Raw genomic sequence first — 22894 nt, forward strand, 5'->3', positions numbered from 1 at the left:
GTTTACCATGCATATATAACACTTTATAAAATACACATCATTTTAACTTCAAACAAAGTTATACTTCTTCGTATTAATATTATTAAGGTCTTATTTATACTACTGATCAATCGTTCTTATCCTCATGTTGTCATGTATGTAGGACCTTAGTGAAATAAAGATTTTTTGTTGTTGTTGTTGTTGGTTGTTGTTTTTTTTTGTTTTTTTATAAATCCATACACTGCAAGATTCCTGTACCAGTACTGTTCATGCCAAGATTTACACTAAACTGAGTGTAACTGGTACAGGTTTGAACTGTCGTTGATCCGACGCGCTTTATATCATTAATTAAACCATGATCTTCGGTCTTGGACGCCTAACTACAGAGTTTTTTGGGCGATTGTAATTGCATGTACATGTGTATATTACAATAAAAATGGATACAATGAGATACAGATCAATGAGGTTAGACATTGAACACGTATCTTTTAACAATTAAGTGTTATGCATATTCAAGGTCAAGTAGAAACCCAAGCATTTTGAGTATATCCGGTTTTATTTTCCGATTATTATGTGCAATAATATTACAAAACAGACATGATATGGAGTAAATCAAATCATTTTCATAACTCACATTCAATTGTGTATGTCAATAACTACATTCAGTGATTCTATTATAAAACAGCAACAGTACATTGGATACCATATTATGATATGTATGACTTCAATGGAACATACTTGCGCTTCAAAAACAAAATTGAATGATATGAAATAAGACAAAATAAGACTTTATAAGATATTAAGTGTCTTCTGGCCAATTAATACAGACTTAATAGAAATGAAGGTAATACAAATATTGAAATCCGAATTTTTTTGCAATTAGTATTTAGACAAATGACTTAAGCATTCACAGTTTAAACTGAAATACAATAATGAGGAATTACATATATCATTGAAATATATCTACAATATCTGTAATAATTTATCAGCAAATCTCTGTTAATATTACACATTCTAATATCGCTCTTTTCTAACGTAACACGTCTACAACAACTGCCAAAAGACACTACACAATAAAAACAGAACGTATAAACAACTTAGACAGGCCACACGCGCATCAATAACGCTTGATTAAAAGCAAGTTAAAAAAGTGATAGATAAAAATACATATGGAAAATAGAAACTTTAAAAGTTGTAAATGCTTCTCCATGTAAGAACATGAGGACAGAAGTGCTTGTCTCTTATTTGACCAAAGACCCTAAGGTTTGTAAACTTTACCATTGAACTTTGAACCTTAACCATTTTAACCGCTCCAACATAAGGTCATTGAGAGAGACACAAGAGCAATTCACAGACAATCGACAGAAAGTCCGTTTTTTAAGATTCGTCTTTAGTAGCTCTTCATTCGTCTCTGTAATGCTGTGTCTGCCCACTCCACTATCAGCGCATTTAAGAACTCGGAAAAGCTTCGATCAAAGATAAACCTGAAATATTTAAAATCTTTGAATGTATTGCAATCCTCTAAGTGCAAACAATTTACATAACAAATACCCCACCCACTTACTGAAAATCACATACCATTCTCTAAAACAGTCAAACGATATAAACACAAAATCCTACTTTATCAATTATGGAATATTGTGACATGGAAATATAATACTTTGTTTACGAAACCATACTATTTAAGAAAACCACTAAGGAAAACTAAATCCAGATAATATTTAATTTGAAGAAAATACTGAATAATGTAATGTCTTGTTAATTACCATTGTGTTTTAATACGTTTTGAATTATAATTTTTTACATGGAAATTGCATATTCAAACACAATTTGAACTATTGTGATATGGAAATACAATATTTCTTTTTATTAAACCTTTAAGATATGATTTATTATAAATATAGTTATTTTGTTTTTAGAAAAGTAATACTTTATTGGCAGCAAGGTCATTACTTTTGATAATGATCTCAAAATGCTAAAGTTATGACGTTATCAATAGTTCAATTAAACTTTTTTTAGTGCGAAGAAGATATGCAGTTCCAAACTAAACGTGAAAAAGGCACAAAACCGAAATTGATGGTTGCGAGAAAGTCTGAATTTTGGCATACCATGTTATATACAACACCAGAATGCTTTTATTTGAACATAGGACATTTGTAGTTAGAGTATCGAAAACAAAAGTCTAATCAAGATCGAAGTGGAATCGTCACTGACCATCAACAGTGAATGTTTCTCCCAACTTCCCCGTTTGATCAATGTCCTCCTCTGTGATGCCTTTGACTATGAGCTCTTCTTTTACCGTCTGTATGTATTTAGCGTAGTTCCCCCACAAATACGACCTTAAAATAAAAGTTTTGCTATAATAAGACCGAAAGAGTATATTCATGAAAAGTTAACTCTAAATCGTAATGTGTCCACCTATTTTATGACTCAACCATCATTTTGTAGGCGAAGTTTCGTTCATAATATTATAATAATAGAACATGACACTTTTGCACACAACGTATTCACTTTGTTTGAAATCCATTAATACATACATTTCAAAAGAAAGCAAACTCTTCTGTACCAATATATTTCTTCCAGCCTCCCCTACATTACTCTTCTTTCTATAGTCACCGTTAAACAAGAATTTATACGTCATATTATCAAACAATAAAACACTACCAAGGATCGTGTCCGCCAGGTTTTCTTTAAAATAAATACGTACTTCGCATTTATACAGTCTAATATGTGTCATTGTTTTACAACGTTTTAAAATACGTGTAATATCGTGGAGAAACGTCATAGCATTGTATTTAGAATAGGAAATGTACATGCAAAGAAGTATCAACGGTATATTCCAACAACAAAGCTAGTTCTCTGAAAGCTTCTTTAACCGTATACCTTGTTACCCAGTTAAATTATGGCACCATTTCTAAGCTTACTTGTTTTTTCCACCTCGGATAAGTAGATCCAATAATTAAAACATGCTAAAAATTCTTATTTTGCCCACGGGCGAAGATAAAATGCCCGTATGTAACTCATCATATTTTAATTACCTCCCTTGTTGAAGAAAGTCGTCTGTGGCATCATGAAAACCGTGTCTTGTGGCTATATTTAGGACGCTAAATATTTCTCGCTTCAAATGTCATCATAAAACAGTTTTCACGCACCTTTCAAGAAACAATGCTTCACCCTCCGTAGAACTATTTTGAGACCGATTTGACTACTAACATAATGTGAATCACTGTGCGAATATCCATGACAACCACGAATTATCACATATCCATACGCATTTTTTTTCACTAAGCACAAAAGAGTTCCAGCAAAAATTACATTTTTTATCTAATTTTGTTAAACTGAGGTGCGATAAAAAGCATCTACAATAGCAGCTCGTGTAAGGTAGTTTCATCCCGGCCCTCGCGCAGGGTGTTTTGAGGAAACTCGATAAACCTCGTTTTCGCAAAACAACCTACGCTCGCCTCGAAATGAATCTTACACTCTCGGCCATGAAAGATACTTATAATCTCATAACAAAAATTAACTATAAACGAGAAAAACTACATTATACATAAAACTTATATATATTTGCTTTTATTAAACTGAAATCGAACATGAAGTTACCTTTTTTGAATGTTCTCTAGTCCAAAAACGGCTTGCGCATGAAACAACTTAGGTAGTACCAAAATAGTATGAGGATACGTTATATATTTGAGTATCTTACGAGATCGTTGACAATTTATGTGTTTCCTTAATAAAAAAAAATATCTTAAATCACACGCTACAGTATTCAGAAGTCACTGTGATCATTTTCAACTACAATCACGACAGAGAAGGATTTTTTATCAACATTTTATTAATTAAGATTCACAAAAGAAGTTAACGTTAAATATGCATATGCGTTTCAATTGAATTTATTCATGAGCTAAATCTTTGCAAGGGTTTCAATTAAATGCATCCATGAACTTTATCATATTCTAAACACTACTTAAGCGTCCAGTTTTCAGACCATGGTGAATCTTACCGTTTCTAATGAAAACGGTAAGGATAGGTATTGCATTTTAAAAAATGTATTCATGATACTATGATCGATTGTTTTTGTGTCATTTGATGAATGTTCGCATCTTGTAAATTCTCTCAAAAGAGCGGAAAACACTTCGTATGGGCAGTGCAGTAAATTCAGTAAATGATTAGGCTGACGTTTGTGACATTAATTCAATGACAATTGCGTTTCGCGCAGAGACTGGACCCTTAAACAGCGAGACGCCAGGGGTAGTGATTACAAACAGTCTCAAGTCTGGGTTCAGACTCAATACTCATTATGGCAAAACTTCATTTCAATGTATCTTTCCTTCTATCAGAGCATTGATGGTTAAATTTGCTGAAATATGTAACTATTTGAATGATTTTCTAGTTTTTACATATTTTTGATAAATGCAGTGGAAGTATGATTTTGTGTTCCTCCATATAAAGTATTTTCTTAGTCTGAGTCTCGACTGGGACTTGAGACTGTTCGCAATCATGGCCCAAGGACAACTTTCCCTTCATTCAGTGAACACCCATGCTCTTTTGCCGATCCTAAGCTGACTCTTTTTACAGCTGTTAAGAGTATTCATACCTGTAAACATACACTGCATCATTATACAAAGATACGCCCTACAGGACAAACTCCCGTATTTCACAACTGTAAACACTCGCCCTATCCTGAACGCCACCTTTAACATACTCAGAAGACTAACTATATTTGCAAAATAGTATAACCTCCATCCAATCAGTTGATGATCATACAATGAGACGCCATCTAGGACAATTTCCCCGTTATTCCCAAAGGTGAACATCCGTCCCCTCCTGAAAGCCGCCTTCAACATCCTACATACCACCTTGTTTTCCTCATCGTTTACTCTCAAACGCCCTGTGAACGTGCCACCGTTATACGGTTTTCCCGGGGACGGATGGAGTCTCTGCAAGTAGGGAAGACAAACGTTATATTATACGTGATGTAATTGATATAATAATCACAGCGTCTGCATTATACTTTCAGTGTGGTCATATTAGTAAAAAAAATATTTCAACTTAAGTTCATCACTTCTAAATACTATGTAAACATATATTTAATGTACAGTAATTAAGTTAAAAAAACGGCTTTGTATGCAGAAACTCACATCGTGTACATTCCCGCCAACTAAGACAGACACATGAACAGTATTTCAATTAATTGTTCAAAACTGTTAGACAGGTAATAGATTTATCGAAAATTCCATAAGTTTCAACGCTCTATACATTGAATGTGCAATCATAACTTTAATTGAGGGGGGAGGGGTTATGGTTACTTTTTTTCGGATGATGACTTTGAACTTACACACGAAACATATTTTGGAATCATATCATAACTCGGTATATTTGTTTACAGGTTCAGCAACAACTACCACCGAGGTATAATATGAAAACTATTTTATGCATTGTAAAAAGCTTTTATTTCGACGCCTATATCTAAATGATGATCTGTCTGACATTTGTTTATCAACACAAATTTCTGCAAATCAATCACCACCTTTTAAGATAGTTTGAAACTATTACAACCCCGTTTATATATTAACTATATTTCACATAGACTTAAACATATTTATTAATATTTATTAAGTATTTGCATGTATTCAGAATTCCCCTTTCGAAAGGAACCGGTCCTTTTCCACAAGCAATACAAGACAACCCTGATAGCTTGGGTTTGACCTTGAATGTTTGGTATGTTTACTACGTCATGTATTATACACGCTTTGAAATTCAAAAATATGTAATTTTGCGTTCATTATACGGTATCAAAACACTGAGAGTACTGAATGCGGCAAAGCCTTTATCATACTGACACTACGGAAACTAAAAACTTGGTTCAAACAGGGTTTCAGATACCATAAATTAAGGAAAACTTCTTCAAAATTTGTTTATGGTCATTATAGTAGTATATCTAAGTACACTAAATTTATGCCATTGGCGTTGTCTCTGTGCCATTGAACGGGGTTTATGTTAAAACTTTCGACTACTGGACTTGTTTCTGTAGTGTTTCATATAAATATGGTTACAGGGAAAAGTGTATCAAGTGTTTACACTGGGCAGGTACCTTAATCCATGCACGGTTATATTAAAAAGAGCTTAGATATCGCAATGGTATCTCCTTGTATCGAACTCTTAACAGTGTCTAACTCGTCTACTGTCTAGATATGACTGGAATTGGGACCACTTGGGGAACTCAAGTCGCGATGGTGTCACAGAGGGTCCAGCCATAATACAGTGGGGAGACCATTATAAACTCTACATAAACAAACATTTCTTGCATACGATGTATGAAATGCAATCTTCCTGCCCACTCTTTGATACTTAGATATATCAAAATTGAATAAAGTAACCAATCTTAACCTACTGTCATTTATACTTGACTCAATATTAGTCTCAAAAGTTGCAGATGAATTTACAGTTGTCAGTAGGATTTCCAGTGAACGTCAGTAGCTTAGACTTTGGTAGGTTCAAGCTTCTCTGCACACTGTTGGTCATAGTCTTATGTCCATTGAATAGTACCGTACTTTGATAAGTCCTGTTATTGAATGGTGCTGCATCGGGGCTAAACTTAGTCTCAACATTTGATGAAACGTCGGGAAGACCCCGCATATATTGCTCCACCTTTTCGACGGAACTGAGCACAGTGTTTGGTAATTTTTTGCTTGGATCTTGATATTGCACTCGAAACACTGGAGTTAGAGTCGCTGTTGTCTTCTTACTCTGTTCACGCAAGCTCATTTAGTACGGCCTGCAATTTGAGCTTACGTCTAATTGCGACCTATTGATGTTCAAACTCTAGCTACTGACTATCGAGCTACTCTCGTCTTTGCAATTGAGCCAACTGTGGCTCGATCAGATGACGCTTTTTTTGTCTTTATCAGCACATGACCTATCCGAACACACCATGAATGTCCGACTAATCCTGCTTTGAAAACATATCATCACTTTGATGGTCCCTGTCATATACGAGTACACTCGAAAAGTCCTTTTTGTCATTTATCAAGTTTCGCACGATATCAAGGTATTTTTCGACCTTGGTCGCCCGAGCCGGTTCGGCTGTCAGAAATTATTACATGACCTTACTGTCAAACATGTATAAACTTATGGTGTTCGGGATTAAATCCATTACAGATTGTCCGGTTAGCGCACTGGCTATGATATAACTATTACACACCTTCATTTTGCTGACTTGATTGACCGTGTTGCACCATTTAACTAGAGTTGTTTAACTCCAATGTAAAATCTTCATTTAGTTGTTATCGTAAAATTTAACATGGTTGCTGTCTACTTTTGGCAAGTGTCAGAAATTATTACATGACCTTACTGGTCTAGCTTGACAGTAATTCGACTTTGGCAAAGACTTGCAATAACGAATTTATTTTTTTAAAAATCCCTTTTTTTGTAACCAACATATGTCATTTTGTATAATTATAATATATATTTTGCGAATTTACAACCTGGTTAATTTGGTGGTTAATATTGCTTCCAAAATGTCATTTCCGATAATGTCATTTCCGATTATTAAAGCGGCATGCATCAAACATGTATAAACTTATGGTGTTCGGGATTAAATCCATTACAGATTGTCCGGTTAGCGCACTGGCACCGGATTTTCAAACTCAATCATTTTTTTTTTAAAAATCAAAAGAAATCTTTACTAAAATTTATAATACCGAATATGTAAAAAAAAAATGAAACATATTTTTTTTCAAATATATACAGGACAAAGTGCATATTTGAAAAAAATATATTTTTCAATATTTTTTTACAAATTCGGTATTATAATTTTTAGTTAGGAATTATAAGATTTTTTTTGAATTTTTAAGAAAATGATTGAGTTTGAAAATCCGGTTCCAGTGGGTTAGCGTAGTGGTTAGCGCACTCGCTTCTCACCTAGGCGACCCGGGTTCGATTCCCGGCTCGGGCGCACGTGAGTATGGTTTGTGGTCACCAAGCAGGTTTTTTGGGGGGTTATCCGGTCTCCCCCACAACACAAGACCACATTCTCGCTTAAAATCGTGCCAACGAGAGTGATTAACGTTATGTTGTAATAACTCCTTTCACAATCGTTGTACAAAAATAAGTTTAGACTTAATACATTTTAAATAATGTTAAGGCATTCGATGCCTGTAAAACATACAATGCTTGCAGCGCATGCTAGTTCTTAGTTTGTTAGATAGTTAAGTTTTGTTTGAAGAAAATTTATTTTATCTAACTGGTAACTTCTGTCATTAAATACATATACATTAATTACTTTATTATATACTGTTACTAGAATAGCATATCTCTACACATACATTATTGCCATATTTAAATCAAAGTGTAGCATTACGTTTTAAGGTTGTGTTCCATTGGATTTGTTTATCGAAATATGCTTTTGAATACAACCAGCACCCAACATTCAGATATGGCATAATTAAGCATTCGAACACACATAAGTACCATGATGTATGTTTTGTGTTTAACAAATCGCTATGGTTTCCATTCCAAGAATGTATTGTTTTGAATTTGGCAACAACTGAAAATTAGGGCTTGGTAAAAAAAAGCTTTTATAGATCATATGTCAGGGTCAAAGAGGTTTAGGTTATTGAACCCAATCCATGTTTTCCCATTGTTCGTTAAATCGTTCGATCAACGTGTTCTTTAAATTGGACTTTGTTTACATTTACAAAGGATGGGCTGTTTTGTGATTTTCCATGTCCTTCCGCTTTATGATTAGAGGAATACCATAAATCATTTCAAATTGGTTACATAGCTAAGAGCTAAGAATCAACATTCGTATGATATAATGCAAGCATTTAAATCGTACTTGAACATTCTATATACCATGTCGCTATACGTATATTATATAATATTTATTAACAATGCAAAACGTAAACAAGTGTTTGCGTATACGGCGATTCTCATTCAAGGCATAAACTGTTGTTGTTGTTGCGTTGTTGTTTTTTAATTAAATATACTGAAGAAACTACAATGCACATCATTATTAGCATACAAAATTGATGTATTGCATTCACTTACTGAACTCTTAAAACTGAATACTTTAAAGAGACTTTTATGAATTAAAACGTTAAATTTGTATTAACAAATCTGTAATGGTTATTTCCATGTTTGCAATTGTGGCATTGTCTTACTGTTTATTTTGTGTTTTGAACTTTACTAACAATAATTAGTATACTGTCTAATATGAGTTATTTCTAATAAACAAACAGATCGGTTAAAATGCTATTTTATATAAATGTATATAAAACACCAGAACTGTTCTATAATGTATACATACTTACACTATCCTGAATTTACAAGCTTGTAACATTGACTGGCTTGACAACGTTAACCTTTCTTGAAGAATTACACCATTTTTAGCCAAGGAAAAGTGTGTTGTTTTTTTTTAATACATGGAAAGTTTTTGCAAAGCGAATCGGTATATAAATGGCAGTATTTCGCCACAATACATCCAATGTTGGTTCATGAGCAAACTTTTATGAACATATTTTCTAATGATATTAAACTGTTTAAGCAAGTATCCTTTAGCTTGAAACTCGTGATTTATAAAGTAAAGAACACAAAATGATTACCGTCTGAATGCCATCCGGGATTGTAAAAACGAGCTCGATGACTTCATACAAGCACTCTGAGACATTAACTGTACCGGCTGGCTGAGTCCCTTAGAAATAAAATGACATTAAAAACTGACCGCTTCATAACGGATACGAAAAAACGGACATATTTTATTAAAAGCAGCAGAATCCTTTCAACAAGCTAAAATCGAGCGGTTGAAAGCACCGCATATCCTATTGTTAAAACATCATTATTCACGTTCCAGCTATTATTTTCCTTAAATTAAAAATTAATTACAACAATTTATAGCAATGTTATCAATATAATTTAAATAATATAATATACAATATAATCCTTTGTCAATATAATAATGTTAACGTACCTGTATAAAATATAGTTATTTAAGGATAACGTACATGTGAAGCAGTCTTTTATATGTGACAGCTGTGCCTGGAATATTGCTCTTTCCTTAAAGCAGACAATATTCCAATGACAAGAATAATTCATGGTAAATATAATATATGAATATAAATGAAAACTTTATCGATAGGGAGATCGCTGTTTCCGATGTTAATACATTCATCAATCGTTAGCACACAATATTTGTTTTCGCTCATACAATGTCATTTATCTATCACTGCTTACCCATTTAATACGATCCAAGTCTTTTGTCGATAGTTTTAACTCCACCTCGAGTTTCTGTCCTGCCTAGATGGAACAAAAATCAGCTTAAGCCATGTCAAATGGTAAGCATTGATGGGAAATATCATATAATTATTAAACATAAAGATCTTTGATATTATACCAGTGTTAACTGTGCTTACATAGTAACACTACTTTAAGATATCGCAACATTTTAAATTATGAAGGAGTTATATTAAATTTCGTGCTTTCACATTGATAGCTGCTATGTTACCAATCTGCAATAAGATTATCTTTCATAAGCGTCAAATTAGTAAGACAATAAAGATGTAGTTTACATACAACTAGTAATTTTGATTTCTGGTTATGAGATATATTTGAGGTATTGAATGTATGGACACTTATTTTATGATTTCCGTATAGGAAAATGACATCAACATTTTACATTTTCTGTCTCTATTTACGAAATTAATATGAATTGAATGATATGCCTAGCTATGAAGATAAAAAAAAAGATATGCATACGGATATATACCTTTCCAATATTATTGGAATGTTTCAAAATAAATTGTCTAGAAATGCACAGTATTTTTAAAAATAAGGAAATGCCTGTGACAAATTATTATTGTTTAAGACATCCATTTCCAGTTTTATATTGAATAAAAATTAAGTAATTTCAGATAGGTCTACATGAACTATTGCTTTTCCTTGAAACAGACCAAATATCAATGACAAGAACTATTAATTATTGGTATATATAATTCATATAGAGTGAAAGATACACAAAAGAACAAATAAAGTTTATGTATATAAATGAATTGTTTATCAAATGCGATCTTTGTTTCGTATGTAATACATTCATCAATCGTTAACAAACACCGTTCTTTTTCGCCCATGTAATGACATCTATCTATCAATGCTCACCCTTTCAGTTCGATCCAAGTCTTCTTTCGTTCGTTGTAACTCAGACAGGACATTCACTCGTGACTAAATGGAACATAAATTAATGTAAGCCATGTATAACATCTAGAATTGATAGAAAATATGTTATAGACCTAAGGATTTTTCATAGTAAACCTGTAAAATTCGACATTGTTAACTTTGCTTTCACAAGGGAGAAACAGTCTGTAATTATATAAACCATTATTTTATTTTTTTAAACCGCCCATTTTCAGTTTTATATATAACTATAATAAAGTCGTTTCAGATAGCTGTGCATTGACTTTTGCTGTTTCTTTAAAGCAGACAAGATGTCAATGACAAGAACTGTTCATGATTGGTATATACCACACATATCGATCAATAGATACACAACAGAACAACTAAAGTATATGAATATACATGAATAATATATCAATAGGGCGATCGCTGTTTCATATGTTAATACATTCATCAATCGTAAACAAGCACGGTTCATTGTCGCCCATGTATTGCCTTTTTTCTATAACTGCTCACCCTTTCAGTTTGATCCAAGTACTGTTTCGTTTGTTTTACCGCCACCTCAAGTTTCTGGCGTGCCTTAATGGAACAAAAAGCAATTTTAGCTATGTCAAATGGTAAGCATTGATGGAAAATACCGTACATGCATGACGATCTTTGATATCATACCGGTGTAAACAGTGCTTACAAAGTAACACTATTCAAAGGTATCGCACTATTTTATAGCATGAATGATTGATATCAAATCTCGTACTTTCATAACGATAGTTGTTATGCTACCTATAAAAGTTCCATCTGCAATAATATTATGATGCATACGTATATACGTATAATATTGGCCAGTATATAAAGATGTAGTTTACATCGAACTAATAATTGTGATCTCAGGTAATGATATTTATTTCAGGTATTCATGCATGAACACCTAATTTATGATTTCCTTATAAAGCAATGACTTGAGCATTCTAAATTTTCGGTTTCGATTTTTGAAGTTAATATTGAATTATATGCTTAGCGGTGAAAATAAAACTTGAGATATGCATAAGCGTATATATCTTTCCAATAGTATTGGAATGTTTCAAAATAAATCGTCTAGAAATGCACAGTATATCAGATTCAATAAATACATGTGCTTTGTTATTTATATTTTAAACGCACATTCTCAGTTTTATATGTAATTATAATTAAGTCATTTCAGATAGCTGTGCGTTGACTATTGCTCTTTCCTTAAAGCAGAGAAGATGTCAATGACAAGAAATATTCAAGATTGGTATATATTACAAATATCGATCAATAGATACACAACAGAACAAATATAGCATATGGATATCAATGAATGCTTTATCAAAAGGGCGACCTCTGTTTCGTATGTAATAAAATCATCAAGCGTTAACAAAAACTTTTCTTTTTCACCCATGTCATGACATCTATCTATCAATGCTCACCCTTTCAGTTCGATCCAAGTCTTCTTTCATTTGATGTAATTCAGAAAGGACATTCACTCGTGACTAAATGGAACATAAAGCAATGTAGGTAATATATAACACCTATAATTGATAGAAACTGTTTTATAGACATAAGGATTTTTCATAGTATACCTGTTAAATTCGACAGTGTTAACTTTGCTTAAACAAGGAAGAAACATTCTGCAATTATATAAACCATTATTTTAATGTTTTAACTGGCCATTCTCAGTTTTATAAATACTTTTTATGAAGTCGTTTCAGTTAGCTGTGCATTGACCATTGCTCTGTCCTTAAAGCAGACAAGATACACATGACAAGAACTATTCATGATTGATATATACCACGCATATTGATCAATAGATACACAACAGAACAACTATAGTATATGGATATAAATGAATAATATATCAATAGGGCGATCGCTGTTCCGAATGTCAATACATAAATCAATCGTTAACACTGTTCGTTGTCGCCCATGTTATGCCATTTATCTATCACTGCTCACCTTTTCAATTCGATCCAAGTTCTTTTTCGTTTGTTTTACCTCCACCTCAAGTTTCTGGCGTGCCTTAATGGAACAAAAAGCAGTTTTAGCTATGTCAAATGGTAAGCATTGATGGAAAATACCGTACATGCATGACGATCTTTGATATTATACCGGTTTAAACAGTGCTTACAAAGCATCACTATTCAAAGGTATCGCAAAATTTTATAGCATGAATGATTGATATCAAGTCTCGTACTTTCATAACGATAGTTGTTATGCTACCTATAAAAGTTCCATCTGCAATATAAATATCTTGCATACGTATACTATTGGTTAGTATATAAAGATGTAGTTAACATCAAACTAATAATTGTGATCTCAGGTAATGATATTTATTTCAGGTATTCATGTATATGAACACCTAATTTATGATTTCTATATAAAGCAATGACTTATACATTCTAAATTTTCGGTTTCAATTTTCGAAGTTAATATTGAATGATATGCTTAGCGGTGAAAATAAAACTTGAGATATGCATAAGAGTATATATCTTCCCAATAGTATTGGAATGTTTCAAAATAAATCGTCTAGAAATGCACAGTGTATCAGATTCAATAAATACATGTGCTTTGTTATTTACATTTTAAACGCACATTCTCAGTTTTATATGTAATTATAATTAAGTCATTTTAGATAGCTGTGCATTGACTATTGCTCTTTCCTTAAAGCAGAGAAGATGTCAATGACAAGAACGATTCATGATTGGTATATACCACAAATATCGATCAATAGATACACGACAGAACAACTATTGTATATGGATATAAATGAATAATATATCACTAGGGCGATCACTGTTCCGTATGTCAATACATTCATCAATCGTGAACAAACACTGTTCATTGTCGTCCATGTAATGTCATTTATATATCACTTCTCACCTTTTCAGTTCGATTCAAGTCTTCTTTCGTTTGATTTACCTCCACCTCGAGTGTCTGCCGTGTCTAAATGGAAAAGGCAATTTTAGCCATGTCAAATGGAAAGCATTGATGGAAAAAAGTTTATATACATAAAGATCTTTGATAATATACCGGTGTTAAAAGTGCTTACAAAGCAACACGCATAACATTAGTAAGACAATAAGATGAAGTTTACATTCAACTAATAATTTTGATTTGAGGTAATCAAATTAATTTGAGGTACTGATTGTTTAAATACTTATTTTATGATTTCCGATTAGGGAAATGACATAACATAAATATTCTACATTTTCGGTTTCTATTTTCGAAATTAATGTTAAATGATATGCCTAGCGATAAATATAAATCTTAAGATATGCATACGAGTATATACCCAATTTTATTGGAATGTTTCAGAATAAATTGTCTAGAAATGCACAGTATTTTACAAATAAAGAAATGCCTGTAATATGTTATTAATGTTTAAGACGCCCATTTCCATTTTTATATTTGATAATAATGAAGTTGTTTCAGATAGGTCTTCATGAACTATTGTTTTTCATCAAAACATACCAATTATCAATGACAAGAACTATTAATTTTTGGTATATATAACTCATATAGAGTTATAGATACACAACAGAACAAATATAGTATATGAATATAAATGAATTGTTTATCAAAAGAGCGATCTCTATTTCGTGTGTAAAACATTTATCAAGCGTAAACAAACACTGTTCTTTTTCGCCCATGTCATTTATCTATCATTGCTCACCCTTTCCATTTGATACAAGTCTTGTGTCGTTTTTTTGAACTGAATGCTGACAATTAGTCGTGCCTAAATAAAACATAAAGCACTGTTAGCCATGTCGAACATGTATGAATTGATAGAAAATATTATAAGACATAAGAATCTTTTATAGTATACCTGTTTCTATTCAATAGTGTTAAATTTGCTTACACGAGATAGAAACATACTGCAATTAAATAAAGCAAGACCACTAAAAAATATCGCAACATTTTAAATCATGAATGTGTTATACTAAGTTCGTAGTTTCATATCGATAGCTGCTATACTCCTTATAAATGTTTCATCTGTAATAACTCTATATTGCATACCCTCAGTATTTCAAAGTCTATTAAAATATGTTTCATATAAAGCACATTATTTTGATTTCAAGTAGTGAAGTAAACTCAGGAAGTTAATGTATGAACACTTATTTTATGATTTCCGTAATAGAAAATGAATTCAAAAGTTCTTAATGTTCAGTTGTTATTTTCAAAAGTAATTTTGATTTAAATGCTAAGCGATTAATTTAAAGCTTTATAAATCCATACGAGTATAGATAGACCTTTCCAACATGTTTGGAATGTTTCAAAATTACTGTCAACAAATCCCTAATAATTATGGAAAATAAAAAGTGCCTGGGCTTTGTTGATTATTTTTAAACGCCCATTCTCAATTTTATTTGTAATTATAATGAAGTCGTTTCAGATAGCTGTGCATTGTGTTTTGCTCTGTCCTTAAAGCAGACAAGATGCCAATGACAATAATTATTCATGATTGGTATATACCGATACCAAGCATATCGATCAATATATACACCACATAACAACTGTAGAAAATTGATACAAACTAATAATATATGAATAGGGCAATCGCTGTTTCGAATGTACTACATTCATCAATCGTTATCAAAAACTGTTCTTTTTCGCCCAGGTTATGCAAACTATCCATCACTGCTCACCCTTTCAGTTCGATTCAAGTCTTCTTTCGTTTGTTTTAACTCGTCCTCGACATTCAGTCGTGCCTAAATGGAACAAAAGGCAATGTTAGCCATGGTAAATGGTAAGCATTGACGGAAAATATTTTATATACATACAAATATTTGATATTATACTAGTTTTAAGAGTGCTTACAAAACAACACTATTAAAGGTAACGCAACATTTTAAAGTTGGAATGAGTGATATCAAATTTCGTGCTTTTTACATTGATAGCTGCTATGCTACCTATTGATGTTCCATCTGCGATAAGATTATCTTGCATACGCATTATTGGCCAGTATATTAAGATGCAGTTTACATCAAACTAATAACTCTGATCACAGATAATTAGATATATTTGAGGGAATGAATGTATGAACACTTATTTTATAATTTCCGTATAGGGAAATGAAATCAACATTTTACATTTTCGGTCTCTATTTTCGAAATAAATATTGCATGATATGACTAGCGATGAATATAAATCTTAAGATATGCATACATCTTCCCAATATTATTGGAATGTTTCAAAATAAATTGTCTAGAAATGCACAGTATTTTAGAAATAAACAAGTGCATGTTATAAGTTATTAATTTTTAAGACGCATATTTCCAGTTTTATATTTGATAATAATGAAGTTGTTTCAGATAGGTCTACGTGGACTATTGCTTTTCGTTAAAACAGACCAAATATCAATGACAAGAACTATTCCTTATTGGTATATATAACTCATATAGAGTAAAAGATACACAACAGAACAAATATAGTATATGAATATAAATGAATACTCTATTAAAAGGGCGATCTCTGTGATACATTCATCAATCGTTAACAAATACTGTTCTTTGCGGCCCATGTAATGGCATTTATCTCTTATTGCTCACCCTTTCCGTTCGATCGAAGTCTTGTTTGGTTCGTTCTAACTCAACCTCAACATTCACTCGTGCCTAAATGGAACATAAAGCAATGTAAGCCATTTCAAATATATATGCATTGATAGAAAGTATTTTATATACCCGAATAGCTTGTAGTGTATACCTGTTTTAACCCGACAGTGTTTACTTTGCTTACATGAGGAAGAAACATACTGCAATTATATAAAGACTAATAAAAATATCGAAACATTTTAAATCATGAATGTGTTTTACCAAGATTCGTAGTTTCATATCGATAGCTGCTTAACTCCTTAAAATTGTTTGTTTTGTAATAACTCTATATTGCATACCCTCAGTATATTAAAGACTATTAAGATGTGTTTCATATAAAACATATTATTTTGATTTCAAGTAATGTAGTTAACGCCCATTCTCAGTTTTGTATATAATGATAATGAAGTCTTTTCAAATAAAGCAATGACTTAAACATTCTAAATTTTCGGTTTCGATTTTCGAAGTTAATATTAAATGATATGCTTAGCGGTAAAAAAATCTTGAGATATGCATAAGAGTATATATCTTCCCAATAGTATTGGAATGTTTCAAAATAAATCGTCTAGAAATGCACAGTACATCAGATTCAATAAATACATGTGCTTTGTTATTTACATTTTAAACGCACATTCTCAGTTTTATATGTAATTATAATGAAGTCATTTCAGATAGCTGTGCATTGACCATTGCTCTGTTCTTAAAGCAGACAAGATGTCGATGACAAGAACTATTCATGATTGGTATATACCACGCATATCGATCAATAGATACACAACAGAACAACTATTGTATATGGATATAAATGAATAATATATCAATAGGGCGATCGCTGTTTCGTGTGTTAATACATTTATCAATGGTAAACAAACACTGTTTGTTGTCGCCCATGTTATACCATTTTTCTATAACTCCTCACCCTTTCAGTTTGATCCAAGTCTTCTTTCGTTTGTTTTACCTCCACTTCGAGTTTCTGTCGTGCCTAAATGGAACAAAAAAGCAATGTTAACCATTTAATATGGTGAGCATTGATGGAAAATACCGTATATACATAAAGATATTTGACATAATACCGGTGTAAACAGTGCTTACAAAGCAACACTTTTCAAAGGTATCGCAACATTTTAAAGCATGAATGAGTGATATGAAGACTCGTTCTTTCACAACGATAGCTGCTATGCTTCCTATAAAAGTTCCATCTGCAATAAGATTATGTTGCATACGCATTAATGATCAGTATATTAAGATGTAGTTTACATCAAACTAATAACTCTGATCACAGGTATGAATATTCTACACACACTTTAGGTTTATTTTTTCAAATATAAATTGATATCGCTAGCGATTAATATAAAGCTTTTGATATACAAAAGAGTATATTTCTTCCTAATATTATTGGAATGTTTCATAATAAATTGTCTAGAATTGCACAGTATTTTTAAAATGAAGAAGTGCCTGTACTTCGCTATTTATATATTAAACTCCCATTCTAGTGTTTTTATATAATACTAATGAAGGTGTTTCAGATACTTGTGCATTGACTTTTGCTTTTACCTTAAAGCCGGCATGATATCAATGACAAGACCTATTCATGATTGATGTATACACCTCATATCGATTAATAGATACACACCTTAACAACTGTAGAACATACAGTAATATTTTATCAATAGAGCGATAGCTGTTCGTATGTTCGCATTCATCAAGCCTTAACAAACATTATATTGTTCGCCCGTGTAATGTCATTTATCCATCACTGCTCACCCTTTCAGTTCGGTCCAAATCTTCTTTCGTTTGTTCTAACTCGTCCTCGACATTCAGTCGTGCCTAAATGGAACATAAATCAATGTTAGCCATGTCAAACATGTAAGAATTGATACAAATAATTAATATACCTGATGAGCTTGGAGTGTATACCGGTTTCAATCAGACAATGGTAACTTTGCTTACACGAGGTAGAAACATACTGCAATTATATAAAGCAAGACTACTCAAAGATATCTCATCATTTTAAATTATAAATGTGTTTTATCAAGTTTCGTTGTTTCATATCGATAGCTGCTATGATCTTTACAAATGATTTACCTGTAATAAATCTATATTAAATACCCACAGGGTTGTAAAGACTATAAAGATGTGGTTAACATCGAACAAATATTTTGATTTTAAGTAGTAAAATGCAATTAAGGTAGTTAATGTAAGAACACTTATTTTATGATTTCCATGTAAGAAAATGGCTTGAAACATTTTAAATTTTCGGTTTCGATTTTCGAAGGTATTATTGAATGACATGCTTTTCGATGAATATAAAGCTTTATAAATTCATAAGAGTATATAAATACCCAATATTATTGGACTATTTCATAATTAATGTCTAGAAATGCACAGTATTTCAAAACGAAGGAGTGCCAGTGTTTTGCTATTTAAATCATAAACGCCTATTTCTAGTTGTTTTGTTTTTTAATTATAATAAGGTCGTTTCAGATAGCTCGGTATTGCTTTTTTCCTTAAAGCAGACAAGATTTCAATGAAAATAACTATTCATGATTGATAAATACAACTCATATTGATTAAGCGATTCACAACATAACAACTGTAGAAAATTGATATCAATGAATAATATATCAATAGGGCGATCGCTGTTTCATATGTTAATACATTCATTCAATGGTGAACAAACACTGCTCGTTGTCACCCATATAATGCCATTTATATTTCACTGCTCACCCTTTCAGTTCGATCCAAGTCTTCTTTCGTTTGTTTTAACTCGTACTCGACATTAAGTCGTGCCTAAATGGAACAAAAAGCAATGTTAGCCATGTCAAGGGTATATACATAAAGATCTTTGATATTATGCCAGTATTAACGGTGCTGACAAAGCAACACTTTTCAAAAGTATCGCAATATTTTTAAGCATGAATGACTGCTATCAAATCTCGAACTTTCACAACGATAGCTGCTATGCTACCTATAAAAGTTCCATCTGCAATAAGATTATCTTGCATACGAATAATATTTGTCAGTATATAAAAATGTAGTTTTCATCAAACTAATTATTTTGATTTCAGGTAATGATATTTATTTCAGGTATTGAATGTATGAACAATTAATTTATTACTTCCATATAAAGCAATGACTTAAAAATTCTAAATTGTCGGTTTCGATTTCAAAAATTAATATTGAATGAAATGCTTAGCGATGAATTCAAAGCTTTAAGATGCAAAAATATATATCTTTCCCCTGCACACTGAATCAAATTAAATAAGTGGCTGTGATATGCTATTTATATTTCAAACGCTCATTTCTAGATTTGTTTTTAATTATAATGAAGTCGTTTCAGTTGTGCATTGAATAGTGCTTATCCTTAAAGCAGGCAAGATATCAATGAGAAGAACTATTCATGATTGGTAAATACAACTGATATCGATAAATAGATACACAACAGATCTTCCATAAAATATGGATATAAATGAATAATATATCAATAGGGCGATCGCTGTTCCGTATGTCAATACATTCATCAATCGTTAACAAACACTGTTCGTTTTCGCCGATGTAATGCCATTTATATATCACTGCTCACCTTTTCAGTTCGATCCAAGTCTTCTTTCGTTTGTTTTAACTCCAGCTCGAGTTTCTGTCGTGCCTAAATAGAACAAAACACAAAAGTCGCCATGTCAAATGGTTAGCATTGATTAAAAATATCTTATACTCATTAAGACCTTTGATATTATACCAGTGTTTACCGTGCTTACAAAGCAACACTACTTAAACATATCGCAACATTTTGAAGTATGAATGAGTTATATCAAATTTCGTGCTTTCATATTGATAGCTGCTATGCTACCAATAGATGCTCTATATGCAATAAGATTATCTTGCATACGCATAACATGGTAAGACTATAAATATGTAGTTTACATCCAACTAATCATTTTGACTTCACGTAATAAGATACATTTGAGGAATTGAATGTATGCACCTTTATTTTTTGACTTCACGTAATGAGATATATTTGAGGTATTGAATGTATTTGATTTCCGTATATGGAAATGACATCAACATTCTTCATTTTCGGTGCCTTTTTTCGAAATTGATATTAAATGATATGCCTTGCGATTAATATAAAGCTTAGGATATGCATACGAGTATATAACTTCCCAATATTATTGGAATGTTTCAAAATAAATTGCTTAGAAATGCACAGTATTGAAAAACAAATAAACAAATGCCTGTGATAAGTTATTAATGTTGAAAACGCCCATTTTCCAGTTTCATATTTTGTACTAATGAAGTAGTTACAGATAGGTCTACACTGACTGTTGCTTTTTCTTGAAAGATACAAAATATCAATGACAAGAACTATTCATTATTGGTAAATATATATTATATAGAGTAATAGATACACAACTGAATGAGTATATTAAATGTATATTAATGAATTGTTTATCAAAAGGGCGATCTCTGTTTCGTGTGTTATACATTTATCAATTGTTAACAAACACTGTTCTTTTTGCCCATGAAATATCATTTATCTATCATTACTCACCCTTTCCATTCGATACAAGTCTTGTGTCGTTCGTTCGAACTCAACCTCGACATTCAGTCGTGCCTAAATGGAACATAAAGCAATGTTAGCCATGTATAACATGTAGGAATCGATAGAAAATATTGTATATACCTGAAGAGCTTGGAGTGTATACCGGTTTCAATCCGACAGTGTTAGCTTTGCTTACACGAGGTAGAAATATACTGCAATTATATAAAGCAAGACTACTCAAAGATATCTCAGCATTTTAAATTATGAATGTGTTTTATCAAGTTTCGTGGTTTCATATCGATAGCTGCTATGATCTTTATAAATGTTTTACCTGTAATAAATCTATATTAAATACCCACAGTGTTGTAAAGACTATAAGATGTGGTTAACATCGAACAAATATTCTGATTTCAAGTAGTGTAGTAAACGCTAATTTTAGTTATATATATATATATATATATATATATATATATATATATATATATATATATATATATATATATAATAGTAATTAAGTCGTTTTAGATAACTGTGCATTTACTATTGCTCTTTTCTTAGAACAGACATGATACCAATGACAAGAACTATTCATGATTGGTATATACCATGTATATCAATCAAAAGAAGTAAAATACAATTTAGGTAGTTAATGTATGAACACTTTTTTATGATTTCCATAAAAGAAAATGGCTTTACACACTTTAAATTTTCGGTTTCGATTTTCGAAGAAATTATTGAATGATATGCTTAGCGATGAATGTAAAGCTTCAAAAATGCATAAGAGTATATATCTTCCCAATATTATTTTGATATTTCATAAGAAATGCACAGTATTTCAAAAAGAAAGAAGTGCCTGTTTGTTCTAGTCATGTTTTGAACGCCCTTCATCAGTTTTGTTTTTAATTATAATGAAGTCGTTTTAGATAGGTGTATATTGAGTATTGTTCTGCCCTTAAAACATACAAGATATCGATGACAAGAACTATTCATGATTGCTAGATACAACTCATATCGATTAATAGATATAAAACATAACAACTGTAGAACACGAATATAAATGAATAATATATCAATAGGGCGATCGCTGTTCCGTTTGTCAATACATTCATCAATCGTTAACAAACACTGTTCGTTGTCGCCCATGTAATGCCATTTATCTATCACTGCTCACCCTTTTAGTTCGATTCAAGTCTTCTTTCGTTTGTTTTAACTCCACCTCGAGTTTCTGTCTTGCCTAAATGAAACAAAAAGCAGTGTAAGACATGTAACATGGTAAGAATTGATCTAAAATACCGTATACAGATTTAGAGATCTTTGATGTTTTACCAGTGTTAACAGTGCTTTTCTAAGGTTGTTTTACCTCCACTTCGAGTTTCTGTCGTGCCTAAATGGATCAAAAAGCAATGTTAACCATTTAATATGGTAAGCATTGATGGAAAATACCGTATATACATAAAGATCTTTGATATAACACCGGTGTAAACAGTGCTTACAAAGCAACACTATTCAAAGGTATCGCAACATTTTAAAGCATGAATGAGTGAGATCACGTCTCGTACTTTCACATCGATAGCTGCTATCCTACCAATAAAAGTTCCAT

At 31.8% G+C, this 22894-nt stretch overlaps 1 protein-coding gene across 1 annotated transcript; it reads right to left on the minus strand.

The window, feature by feature from the left end:
• Positions 1 to 1008: 1008 nt before the first annotated feature.
• LOC128204579 (tropomyosin-like) lies at positions 1009 to 22894 on the minus strand. The gene is made up of 19 exons (XM_052905985.1): positions 22880 to 22894; positions 22466 to 22528; positions 21304 to 21366; positions 20338 to 20400; positions 19482 to 19544; positions 18519 to 18581; positions 17674 to 17736; positions 16713 to 16775; positions 15810 to 15872; positions 14044 to 14106; positions 13120 to 13182; positions 11665 to 11727; positions 11134 to 11196; positions 10213 to 10275; positions 9984 to 10035; positions 9585 to 9673; positions 4720 to 4919; positions 2194 to 2318; positions 1009 to 1463 (listed from the first exon to the last, which is right to left on the minus strand). The coding sequence occupies exons 1-19, from the start codon at positions 22892 to 22894 to the stop codon at positions 1429 to 1431; spliced, it is 1335 nt and encodes a 444-aa protein (XP_052761945.1). The 3' UTR covers positions 1009 to 1428.

The sequence above is a fragment of the Mya arenaria genome, chromosome 10, assembly GCF_026914265.1.
Source record: "Mya arenaria isolate MELC-2E11 chromosome 10, ASM2691426v1".
Classification (NCBI taxonomy): Eukaryota; Metazoa; Mollusca; class Bivalvia; order Myida; family Myidae; genus Mya; species Mya arenaria.

Excerpts from the sequence above, each read along its gene's own strand:
- LOC128204579 (XM_052905985.1), bottom strand. Across the intron at positions 16,776-17,673 it reads ACTTGGATCAAACTGAAAGG|GCACGAGTGAATGTTGAGGT; the intron begins GTGAGGAGTTAT and ends TGTTCCATTTAG. Across the intron at positions 10,276-11,133 it reads ACTTGGATCGAACTGAAAGG|GCAGGACAGAAACTCGAGGT; the intron begins GTGAGCATTGAT and ends TGTTCCATCTAG.